Source organism: Phragmites australis, chromosome 12, assembly GCF_958298935.1.
Source record: "Phragmites australis chromosome 12, lpPhrAust1.1, whole genome shotgun sequence".
Lineage (NCBI taxonomy): Eukaryota > Viridiplantae > Streptophyta > Magnoliopsida > Poales > Poaceae > Phragmites > Phragmites australis.
Window position 1 is genome coordinate 350,531 of NC_084932.1, and position 13,503 is coordinate 364,033.

At 44.2% G+C, this 13,503-nt stretch overlaps 1 protein-coding gene across 1 annotated transcript; it reads left to right on the forward strand.

Moving 5' to 3' along the window:
* Window positions 1-11,500: 11,500 nt before the first annotated feature.
* On the forward strand, window positions 11,501-12,475 carry LOC133887219 (dof zinc finger protein PBF-like). The gene has a single exon (XM_062327168.1). It carries the CDS (start codon window positions 11,501-11,503, stop codon window positions 12,473-12,475), a length of 975 nt encoding a protein of 324 aa, XP_062183152.1.
* Window positions 12,476-13,503: the final 1,028 nt, after the last annotated feature.

Here is a 13,503-nt window from a genome sequence, read left to right on the forward strand (position 1 = left end):
GGACACGGCGCGACACGCATCGGACACCTGTGACCGCGTCCAAGAATGGGGAGAGAGGAGGAGGCGGCGGGGGGGGGGGGGAGGAGGCGGCTGCAGGGGTGACGGGGAGGAGGTGGCGGTGGGGGAGAGGAGGACAGCTGCGGGGGCAACGGGGAGGAGGCGGCAGCGGCGATCGAGGAGAGGGAGGAAAGGGCGGCGGAGGGGGGGGGGGGAGAGCGGAGGTGTCGGCGGCGGGGGAGGCGAGGAGGCGGTAGCTGCGGGGGGAGGCGAGGAGGAGGCCGCGGCCGGAAGAGGCGAGGTGGAGGCGGCTCGGGAGACGGGGAGAGTGACTCGGGAGAGGAAGTGAGGACTCGGCTGGTGGGCTACTGGGCTGCATTAGTGGGCTCTCTTTCTTTTTTTTTTCTTTTTTTTTCTATTTTTCTGCAGCTTTTGTGTAGTTTTTATATACATTCTTTATACTACAAAGTTACAATCAGATGTTTTGATATTTGTTAATCACAAAATAATATGTTATTTTAGAAATACTGATATTATTTAGTAATAAAAATATAAAATGATGTATTTTTAATATAATATTAATATAAATTAGCCGAATCTCCGAATACTATTTTCTAGAGTTTGCCGAATCGGACACCCGCATCCGAGTCGGACTCCGACACCTGTGTCTGTGTCCGTGTAACACAGATGTTCTCTAATCAAAACAGGGCTCACCTCTAGGAGGCAGGATTTGAAAGGCAACCATATATCTTTGAAGTCTAGATATAAACTTATAAAGACCTTTTCATCTGATCAGAGTATTAATAGTCTAAGTTGAGTGCATTAAGGAGCTAGAGTCTAGATTAGAGAGTACCGAGAGTTCTAAGGATGTGTTGGCAAACTGTTCCACCTGCATCGTCCTTAAAGACATACTCAACTGGGTTAGAGGGTAAGTTTAGAAGCTCATGGCTGAGAATAAGTATCTTCTTTCTCTTGTGGAGAAGTACTTAGAAGGCAAGGGCAAAATATATTTGATCTTTGCCAAGATCAAGATGTGTGTGGATAAAGCAAGATTAGCTCTAGGGTTAGGTTTTGAGAGAGTTGCCTACAATAGGTCAAGTAAGACTGTGTTCACCACACTCACCACCCTAGAGTTTGAAAAATCCATAAGAAATGTCACATCCCCTGTGCCAGAAAAGAAAAATCTCACACCACAAATCAAGAAGAGAGAACTTCCAAAGACACAACACAAGAGAACTTTTCACTCTAAGATGAAAACTCATATGCTAGAACCTAGAGTGATCAACATGCCAGTCCTTGAGAGATGCTATGTGTGCACCTACTGCCAGAGAGAGGGTCACCTATTTGGTTCTGTTTTCGCCATAGGATAGATGAGAGGTGTGAGTGAGAGTGGAGTTCTCGGGACATGTACCATCCATCTTGATGTACATTAGCCTTTTCCTCACTCTCTCTCATAAGTTTTTGAGACTTCTCAGCTCCCTTCTAGAGGCAGTGCCTGACGTAGACCATACCATGATACATATAGTTTTGGTCCGTGTATAAGAGGCTTTGAGTCACAACGCTTTGGTGGATCATATTTTTCTCATCGTGCTGTTCACCCTCAGCGTGCTAGGATTGATTTACATATACATGTTTTCACCCCTTCTCCTCGAGCGACTCGATGCTGGATTCCCAAGAAGTTTCTTACTTACCCTAGCATTGAGTATTTGAACTCTTCTTACATGATGTAGGTGATAGATGGAGGCCTAGAAAATAAGTGGCTTATTGACTCTGGTTATTCGCGCCATATGAACAAGTGGCTATTTTAACATATGTTACAGAAAATTACAACTTCTGATGTCCATTTAAAAAACCTACAACTATTTTAACATATGTTGCAAAAAACTACAACTTTCACCGTAGGCCCACCTGTCATCCTCTATGACATGTAAGAGGAGGATTAACCGTGGGCTATATGTTGCCAAAGGATAACAGGTAGACCCGCGGTGAGAAAGTTGTAGTTTTTTACAATATGTGTCAAAATAGTTGTAAGTTTTTTAAATAAGCACTAAAAATTATATTTTTTACAACATGTGTCAAAATAGTTATATGTTTTTAAAATTTACTCTCTTTTTTATCTTTTCATGTGCAATGCTTAATTGTTTCATCAGCTACTTTGTAGGGATTTTAGACCTACCATGGATCCTTAACTGTCATCTCTATTCAGTACACTGAATGATCCTAATTGCAGTCAGTAGTGCACCAATGCAGCCCCATGGTTGAGGATGGATTGTAGCTGGAAATCCTTTTCTGTTCTAACTGAGGTCCTATTTGAAACACTGGGATTTTCTCAGATCTTTGTAGTGATTGAACTATTTTCTACGATTTTTGCTAAATTGTCATGAATGCATATGGGACCTAAGCTAGGTTTGGCCAGTGGTTAGTGTTCTGAACAAGGAAATATATATTTTCTTGTGAGATATTCTTGAAGGAATATAATATATGGGATAGAACAATCGACCGCCAGGGTTGATGGTCAAAACTGGAGAGCTGATTATAAAACTATCAAGTTGTTCGATTATTGCTACAATCGAAAATGGAAAACAAAGTCAGAGGTGAACAGTACCATGATTTTGTTCCGCTGTGATCCGTTGGATTGGAATGGACCGTCCAGATTGGAGCTTCAGTATAACTACAGTAAAATCACCAAAATATTCTCGTAAACAACAGTAATGCTATAGTATTCTACTTTGGAGAATTGTTCACCCTATCACAAAATTACTGTTTACAATACTGTAAACAAAATCAGAGGAGCCGGTTCCATCGAAACCCCCTACCCATGCTGCGGTGTTGCTTTCATGACGATCGAGCTAGCTAGCTACCTAGCACTACTGGTTTATACTGTATATATTCATGTAGACCTTACTGATGATATGATCCATCCACACACGTTCTTCGTGCCCTTGTTATATGGTACTAGCGAGTGAAATTAATTGAGATGAACAAAAGAAAAGTTGTAATATATTGCTGTTTGGATTATAAAAGGAGAGCAGAACGTAGTCTCTTGATAGGTAAATCATAGACAAAAGGAAAACTACACATATTTTCCATACATGTAACTGGGACACACAGATTATTAAGTTGCAAAAACAAGGGCCTGTTTGAATATGCAGTTTTTTAAAACCATGGTATTGAGAAAGTATAGTTTTAGAAAACCAGAGTCATGTAATATCGTGGTTTAGAATAAAGAGGTCACAGCTGGAGTTTCCAAAGTATTAAAAAGATTATAGATTTAGCAATACTATGGTTTTTAAACTACGATATTTTTTACATCCAAACACCTCCTAGTTTTTTAAAACAAAAGTATTTTTTAAAACCATAGTATTTTTCTAAAACTCCACAAAAAAACTTTGTATCCAAACATGACTAAAAAAGGACTTGGTTTGTTCGTAACTTAAAATTTACAGCTTGTTTCATTTTTGGAGCTATTTTTTCACACAAGACATCAAATTTGACCAAGAAAAGATGGAGAGAACATAAGCAGCAAAGAACTGCTGATTGCACTGGGTAAAATGGATCAAAACCCTCATGAACAAACTTCAACTGCAGCAAGTCCCAAGAAGCAGCAGAAGTGCAAGAAGCCGCGTCCACACTGCACGATGACGTTAGTTGTCCCAAAATGTGTGACACACTCGGTTCTTTTCTAAACACTCGCTTATTTTCTTTAAAAAAATGTGCGATGCACTAGATTGAACCCACAGGGTTATACCGAAGTGTGTTGTACATTTCAGAGTAGCTTTATTGTAGCAGTAAAGACAATATGTAAGAACCGGACCCCTGACCAGTGTGGCAAACAAACAAGCAACACAAGGAAATGATGTTGAAAACCTATGCATGGGTGGTCATGAGTGTCGTTTGTTGCAGCAGCAAAGCCAACATGTCAAAACTGAACCAACATGTGACGGGGCTCTACAGACAAGCCAACGGGCACTGGTGATATGGTCCCACCATCGAGGTTTGCGCGAGCTCTCTGACAAGTGGGACATATTTGTTGTGAGTTGACTGCACAAGTCTCAAATGGTTTGGGTGTAAAACCGGCTATGATATTAAGCCATCTGAGTTGTATCATATATTCCAAACACTTCTGGTATGAACCATCTTGAAGATGAACCAACAAAAGATATTTTACGTGGAGGCTGTCTCATCTTTCGGATGTCGCTTTGTAATATCTCTAATAACTCACTCTTGCCACTGAAAAAACCCTAAGCCACACACTCTTTGACCACACCCTCTCCCTCTCTGCACAACCCTCAATCGATGACGACCATGGCTGTACCACCCCTGCCACCCTCTCTAGATCGACCATTGGTCCATGTTCTCCTCCAAGAATGAGGACACTAACTGGACGGTAGCTCTTCCAGAGTTATTACCAACGTTCCTTTTCTCCTCTAATCCCAAGAAGGAGGAGGAGGTAGAAGAAGGTGGCGAAAATGACGACAAGGAGCCCAAGGACGAGGAATAGGACGGTGGCAACAATGACGAGGAGGAGACAGAGGGAGAGGATGATGATATTGATGATGAGGAGGGTGCCGAAAGACATGATGACGATAGCAACCCATATTGGTCCCGGTTGTTGTTGACCGATGATAGTAGTGAGTGTGATGCCCCGGTCTCAAAGAGGAGGAAGCTACAGTAGATCAACAGAGTAGTATAGTAGCTAGCTAGTGTAGGATTGTAACTAGCTCAAGGATAGCCAGGTGTTGTATATTTAGCTTCGTATTTTGCATACGTGCATGATTTTTGGTTGTAAATATATATACCTAGCTCGTAAATGTCGCTTGAAGTGGTATATATTGTAGAACGCAGCTATGAAATGTGGCATTTGGCTTCTATGAATTGTGGTTTAGCTTCAGTGAATATTATATAAAAAAGAGTGAATTCAATATTACATACAAATTTTCATTAAAACCCATCTACAATTAGGATATCATAAATGTTTTTTTCTAAAACATTGTCCATATAGCATATGAATTTTTTTTCTAATAACCATATGAGATACTTGTCCCTACTTTTTGGCCCAAACAACCCACATCCCTCCAAATCCTAATATAAAAGGCCCCACCAAGTTTGTGCATAGACTCGTTGGCCACTCTCTTCCGCACGAATCCTTGTCCTTGGCAAGGATGGCCCTGGCTCCTCGTCCTCAGTAGGTGATGGCCTCCTCTTCCTCGACTGCGCTGGATCTACCTTACTCGTCTCTTTGTCCTTGTCCTCAGTGCATGACGGTGATAATGCATGGTGGCGGTGACGGTGACAGTCTCCTTGTCCTTGGTGGCGATGGTGACAACCACCTCATCCTCGATAGACAAGTCCCACTCTCCTCACCTCTTCAACCTTATCCTTGGTTTGTGAGTGCCAAGGAGGTGTTGGTGGTGGCGGTGGCTGCTACAGTGCCGGTGTTTTCTTCCCAGTTAACACTGACATAACAGAGGGTTTTTAGCTAGAGTTTTCTATGATATTAGAAATATCACAACCGATTCTTAGGATTAAACGTTTGTCATAACTAACATCACTGATGATTTTATATTAGTTGTCTAAGGTGATATGGATGGCAGTCATCACAGACGATTCCTAGGTATGAACTATCTATGACATTATATCATAAACAATTCTAGACCGGTATGTGTTTACAGGGGCCATTATAGTCACTTCGCGGCAGACGGAGTGGAAACCAGCTGTAAAATACTCGGCCCTCTGTAATAGAACTTGCAATGCAAGCTGAGTCGGGTCTGCACTGTGGACGCTTGTCTTGATTGCCTCTTCTTTCCTTTTTTTTTGTTGCATGCAAATGGAATAGAAGGCTTTCAAGGCATCTCGATGCAAGCGTGACCTGGTGACCATCTCTTGTCATGTGTCATGGGCATGGCCAGTAGTGGGTAACAACATTTTAACAATGAATGTACATAACTAAAAAATTTATTCGATAACTATAAATATTTTATAATGACAAGATCCAAAATATAAATTGTTCATAACATAACAACATCTCAAGTAATATAAAGGAACAACAAAACATATTAATTTTCTAATTTGGAAGAGCCGATGAGCTCAAACTCTATATTATTCCATCTAAAAATTTAAAAATAGGCTAAATACACTCATATCCTTTTTATCTTGATTTTCTCATAACTAAGCTATTCCAAATAATTCAATTTTATAAAATCTAATTAATTAAGAATTAAACCCATAGCAGTTGTTTGCTACAAGTAGGTACTGAGCCATTATTGTTGTTGGCATAGCAAGTAGACCTTCCCAGATCCTTTGATTCACATAATTCTTGCCATGTAAAGCTATATACGTAATAAGTCTTGTTATTTCTTTGACGCCTTCATCAATTACAACATATATTTTAAAAAGTAACACAAAAAGTATAACAACATTTGAACTTTTCATGGAATCTCTAGAAGCCCTACCCTTCAATAACTAAACATAGGGACATTCATTTAAAGGAAGCCATAATTATATTTAGAAAATAATTCCTATATGTCAACTAATTATATGATATGGAACCTTGATTCAAAGTAGGAAAAGTTGCATTAGCTCTGCAAAGACAATATATGTTCTTTTTTCTTGCCCTCTTTGTCACCAATAGCACATGCTCCCAGTAGCAAATGGGGGTTGCCTGGAATGCCACTTCCTAAGTTCAATTCTTGGGGTAGTAAGTTGGGTTAATTTTTTGCAAAAACTTTTGGGCATACTTCTGTAAAACCATGACACTACATGGACCAGCCCTTGAGGCATGCCACATGTGTCATCAGCTAGCAGCCACGCTGCGTGTTTACTTCCATAGAAAACCAGCCTGCTTTTACAATTTCACCACAAGCTACCTCCATCCAACAGCGCTCACACCATCCATCCATCGCTCTCTCTCTCTCTCTCTCTCTCTCTCTCTCTCTCTCTCTCTCTGAATTGACCCTATGTGGATCCGCCCTTGTGGCATGCTGCATGCGTCACCAGCTAGCAGCCACACTGTAAATTTGCTTTGATGGACAACCAACATGTCGTTTCCATTTGACCACTAGCTACCTCCATCCAACAACCCTCACATCATCCGTCCATCGCTCTCCCACCCTCTCTCTCTCTTAGCATAAAAAAAATTGGGCATAGTTATGTACACCCTTGACCCTACAGGGACCCGCCCCTGCGGCATGCCACATGTGTGATAAGCTAGCAACCGCGCCACGTGTTTGCTTCCACAGAAAACCGGCCTGCCATTTTTATTTCACCACTAGCTACCTCCATCCAACAGCCTTCACACCATCCGTCCATTGCTCTCCCTTCCTCTCTCTCTCTCTCTCTCTCTCTCTCTCTCTCTCTCTCTCTCTCTCTTTGCAAAAAAATTTAGGTGTACTTCTGTAAACCTTGACCATACCTGGACCCACCCCTGCGGCATGCCACATGCATCATCAGCTAGCAGTCGTGCCGCGTGTTTGCTTCCACAGAAAACTGTCATGCCATTTTTATTTCACCACTAGCTACCTCCATGCAACAACCCTCACACAACTTGTCCATCACTCTCCCTCCCTCCCTCTCTCTTTGCAAAAAAAATTAGGCATACTTTACACCCTTTACCCTATGTGGATCCGCCCCTGCAGCATTCCGTACGCATCATCAGCTAGCAGTCGTGCCACGCATTTGCTTTTATGGAAAACCGGCATGCCATTTCTATTTCACTACTAGCTACCTCCATCCAACAACCCTCACACTATCCGTCCATCGCTCTCCCTCCCTCTCTCTCTTTGCAAAAAATACTTATGTAAACCTTGACCATACCTGGACCGGCCCTGCGGCATGCCACATGCATCGTCAACTAAAAAAAAGATTTGGACACCGCCTTGATGTGCTAGTCGTTAAAAAAAAAAGAGAGAAAGGCAATGGATGATCGATCGTAGTATTGACTGAGGCCAAGACCTACATTGGCTCTGGGATGGCATGCCACATGCATCATTAGCATTTTCTTCTATGGAAAACCAGCCTGTCGTTTCCATTTCAACACTAGCTACCTCCATCCAACAGCCCTCACACCATCCATCGGTCGCTCTCCCTCTTTCTCTTACTCCCTTTTCTCTGTAGGATTAAAGTTAGCTCTCTCTCTAGATAGGTAGCATAGCACATCTTTCTCCAGTCCAAAGACGAGAGGGAGGCTAGCAGGCTAGGGATCCTGGCCAGTACTCTCTCAAGCTCTCCCTTCTCTTCTGGTGTTCCAGCGGGTCATCTCTACAGGTTTGATTGATGGATCGCCTAGCTTTTTGGTCTCTTTCCTTTACTTGTTTCGTTCGGTGGGTTGGTGCGTATATTTGTACCATGTTCATGTATATGATCGATAGATCGATTTGCCTTATTTGCTAGGTAGTCGTCGGAAAGTTTGGTGGAAAAGTTGAATTAGCTCTGCAAAGACATATGTTCTTTTTTCTTGCTTTCTTTGTCACCAATAGCACATGTTCCGAGTAGTAAATTGGGGTGGCCTGGAATGCCACTTCCTGAGTTCCATTCTTGGGGTAGCAAGTTGGGTTAATTTTTTGCAAAAAAATTTGGACATACTTCTGTACATCCTTGACCCTACGTGGACCCACCCCTGCCGCATGCATCATTAGCTATCATCCGTGCCACGTGTTTGCTTTCATAAAAAACCAGCCTGTCATTTTCATTTCATCACTAGCTACCTCCATCCAACAGCCCTTAAACTATCCGTCGATCGGTTTCCCTCCCTCTCTCTCTGCAAAAAAAATGGGCATACTTCTGTACACCCTTGATCCTACATGGAGCCCGTCCCTGTGGCATGTCGCATGCATCACCAGCTAGCAGTCGCACCACGCATTTGCTTCCATAGAAAATCATTCTTTTTTTTTCCCATTTTATCACTAGCTACCTCCATCCAACAACCCTCACACCATCCGTCCATCGCTCTCTCCCCCCCCCCCCCTCTCTCTCTTTGCAAAAAGAATCTAGGCATACTTCTGTACACCTTTGACCCTACGTGGACCCTCCTGCGGTCATAAGCTAGTAGTAGAACCACGTGTTTGCTTCCACGAAAAACCGGCCCGCCATTTCCATTTCCTCACTAGCTACCTCCATCCAACTTCCCTCACACCACCCATCCACCACTCTCTCTCTCCCTCCCCCCTCTCTCTCTGAAAAAAATTTAGGCGTACTGATGTACACCCTTGTCCCTACCTGGACCCACCCCTGCGGCATGCCACATGCGTCATCAGCTAACAACCACGCCGCACATTTGCTTCCACAGAAAACCAGCCTACCGTTTCCATTTGACCACTAGCTACCTCTATCCAACAGCCCTCACACCATCCGTTCATAGCTCTCCCTCCCCCTCCCTCTCTTTGCAAAAAAATTAGGTGTACTTCTGTACACCCTTGACCCTATGTGGACCCGCCCCAGCGGCATGCCACACGCCGCATGCGTCATCAGCTAGTAGCCACGCTGAGCGTTTGCTTCCATGAAAAGCCGGCTTGCCGTTTCCATTTCACCACTAGCTACCTCCATCCAACAGCCCTCACACCATCCGTCTATCACTCTCTCGCCCCCTCTCTCTTTGCAAAAAAATTTGGCATACTTTTATACACCCTTGGCTCTACCTAGACCTGTAGTATGTGCTGCATGCCGCATGCATCATCAGCTAGCAATTGCGCCATGTGTTTGCTTCCACGAAAAACCAGTCTACCATTTCCATTTCACAACTAACTACCTCCCTCCAACAGCCCTTACACCATGCGTCCATCACACTCCCTCTCTCTCACTCCCTCTCTCTCACTCCCTTTCCTCTGTAGGATTAAAGGCATCTCTCTCTTTAGCTAGGTAGCAAAGCACGTCTCTCTCCAGTCCAGAGACGAAAGGGAGGCTAGCAGGGAATCCTGGCCGGTACTCTCTCGAGCTCTCTCTTCTCTCCTGGTGTTCCAGTGGGTTGTCTCTATAGGTTTGATTGATGGATTGCCTAGCTTTTTGGTCTCTTTGCTTTACTTGTTTTCTTTGGTGGGTTGGTGCGTATATCTGTATCATGTTCACTCATATGATCGATCGATTTGCCTTATTTGCTAGGTAGTGGCCGGAAAGCTTGGTGGATCCATGGACATGGTGATCTCTAACGCCAGCAGCACTGCAGCATCTGCACACCACCATAACCACCAGCACCACCAGCAGCAGGTAACAATCTCGATCAACTCCGATCCTTCTTGGCTTCATTCGCCCTCCGCAGATCGATCGATGCGATGCACTAGGAAATGCAACTCTGCTAGGTGGGGTACACGCATATCTATCTCGACTGTTCATCCCTCCCACCTTGTACTCATCTATCCGTTAATTCTCTTATATACCTCATGATTTTTTTCACTTACATTTTTAACACGAATCTCAACGCTAATGAACAGTCTTGATAGACTGTGTGTGCACACCACGTTGCAGAATTCCCACTCCCCGATGCAGCATGCAGTAGTCTCCCGTCTCCAGTTTATTAACCTTTTCTTCTGCTTCTTTTGGGTGAACTCGATCGATTAATCGATGGATCTATCTCAAATAATTAGTTTCTTGATCGTGATCGCAAGTAGCAGGAGTAGCAGTCCTGCTGTACATGTTTCAATTCATGCCTGCCCGCGGTTTCGGTCGTCTGTGTGCCGTACACAAGCTGCTAGCTAGCTAGGTATATGTGTGTGCATCTTGATATGTGTGCAAATACTCATGGGCGCCGGCCGCAAGTATAAAGATCGATTATATATTCTCCGATCCATTCATGCATCAACTGGACCACCAACTCTCAAAGATGGATGGATGGATCGGCTTTTTCTTCTTTTTCTTTTCTTTGTCTAGCTAGTGTGGTATAGGCCGGCTGAGGAGGATTCCTCCGATTGCATGTTTCTTCCAGCTCTTTCTGGTTTCTCTAACTATGTAAATACGAGTACTAGGCATGGTTGCATGTTTCTCTTAATGTCTCCATGCATGCTCTTACTGTTGGCAAACTTGGATCATACAAGTTCATCGATCATAGCCCACACAGTTCTATTTGGCTTCAATTCTGGATTGGGGATGCTTTTTTTTTTTTTGCAGGAAATGGTTTGAGGAATAAATACCATTACATCCTAGTGGTTTTCACACTAATTCAGAGCATAAGTGTACATTCCATTCTTATATTATCTTATGGTTTTCACATTAGTTTAAGGAATAAGTATATATCATTCCATCCTTGTGGTTTTCACATTAATTCAGAGGATAAGTATAATTATTCCATTCTATGTTTTTCACATTAGTATCGAATTGAAACCTATACAAAGGTGTAGATCAATTGAGAAATAATGTTGGTTTTTACGCTCTTTCACACCTTTCTATTGCGAGTGTGTTTAATTCAATTCCCACAAACTTGTTATTATGTTTTGAACACAAATTCCACCCGCCCTAAGATAGCTATCTAATGTGAAGCACACACGTTGTTTGTTGTTCATCTTTGCTGCAGGATCCGATGGGCACGGCGGTAGCAACACCGCAGACGGCGGCCAGCGGCGGCGGGGAGCGTAAGCCTCGGCCGGCGCAGGATCATGTGCTCAAGTGCCCGCGGTGCGACTCCACCAACACCAAGTTCTGCTACTACAACAACCACCGTATGTCGCAGCCGCGCTACTTCTGCAAGGCCTGCCGCCGCTACTGGACTCAAGGCGGCTCCCTCCGCAACGTCCCCGTCGGTGGAGGATGCCGCAAGAACAAGCGCTCATCCGGCTCGTCCTCCTCCTCGGCATCATCCTTGCCGTCGTCCAGCTCAAGCTCCACTAAGATGACTAGCCAGCAGCTGGTGCCGGGACAACCCACGGTTCCTGTCTCGACGGACTTCCCCAACGTGCTCCCGACATTTATGTCGACCGGCTTCGAGCTCCCCAGCGACTACATGCCCTTGGCACCGCTGTCCTTGTCCAACTCCAACCCACCTCCGGCGCTGGCTACGGGTTCTGGGACGACGGCGTCATTTCTGGACATACTGAGAGGAGGGTTTCTTGATGGCAACCATCAGAGCAGCGGCTTCTACGGCCCTACGACCAACGGGATGGTGATGCCGCTGCTGCTGCCGCCGTCATTTGGACTTGGTGTGATGCAGCATCAGCATGGGGTGGGTGACGGTGGCGGCGCAACTGCTGCTACACACGGGCAGTGGCCGACACAGCATGGGACCAACACTGGTGATGTTGCTGGATCAGCTGGGCTACTGCAGGTCGTTGGTGATGATGGTGCGCATCATGATCAGCAGCAGCTGGGATTGGGAAATAGCAATGATGTGATGGCGGCGGCACAAGTAGGGACTGCTACTGGAACAACAGCAATGGCCGCTGTGCGTGTGCCAGACACTAGTGGTGCTTCTCCTGCGACTGCAAATAATTGGTTAATAATCCGTGGCAGGCAGGAGCGGGAGGCCTCATCAATATTAATAGCGGCTCCCTCTAATTAAGGCAGCTAGTGCACATCATGCAGCATATGTGCATCATGGAAGCTCAGGGAAGGGGAACAACCCAACCAATTGAGGACAACTGTGTCGTTACAGCGTTTGTGGTCATCACATTTTTGTTCATTTGCATCCATGCGTACATGAGAGTCTGTCAGCTCGTCAATCATATCGCCATTAGTTAGTTAGTTATGCCTCTTTTGGGTCATTTTATTTCCAGTGGACTTGCTTAATATATTCCTCCTATTCTTTTGTTAACCATGGTTTTTTGCTTCATATGTTAATCCTTCTTTTAGTGTAATGATTTTTCTGTGTACATATATTAGTTTGGATCAAGGGGTTGGTTTAACCCGCTGATAGCTAACTCTTAACCACCTAAATTTGAATTAGATTTCACAAAAATTAGGGGCTAGAGTTGGGGAATTTAGGATTTGGAGACGGGATTTACCTGTGCTCACACACACACGCACATATATATATATAGTGCAGTGATTGCAATGCCAGTGCATGTTTGTATTGTTGCCAAGCAACTCCCTTCCTGCTTTGCTTTGCATCGATCTAGATCCACATCGGGAAAATAAAGGTAAGAAAGGGATCTTCCAGTGTCCAGCTACCCATCGTTCTATCGGATATGTATAACGCACACAACAGTTGAGTACGGCACACTTGGTACACACGATTGCATAAGAAGGAATCTTCACTAATATGTTGATGAAAAACCCGTTGTGCGAATCTAGAGTTGCATTCGGCACATGGACAACAATATCTTATTGAAGACGAATAGAATGCTTCATTTCAGACATTAGTTGGATAGTTATGCTTCATTTGGATCATCATATTTCTAGTAGATTTCCTTAATATATTCCTCCCTTCTTTTGTTAACCACGGTTAGAGTTGGGGAATTAAGGGTCCGGGGTGGGTATTTACCTGTGCCCAGTGGGGTTACAGGGATTTCCGGGGAGGTCCATTGGCCTAATGGAGGTGGCAGCTGACGGGTGGGATGGCCAGGTGGTAAGGGCACTGCCCGTCGCGAT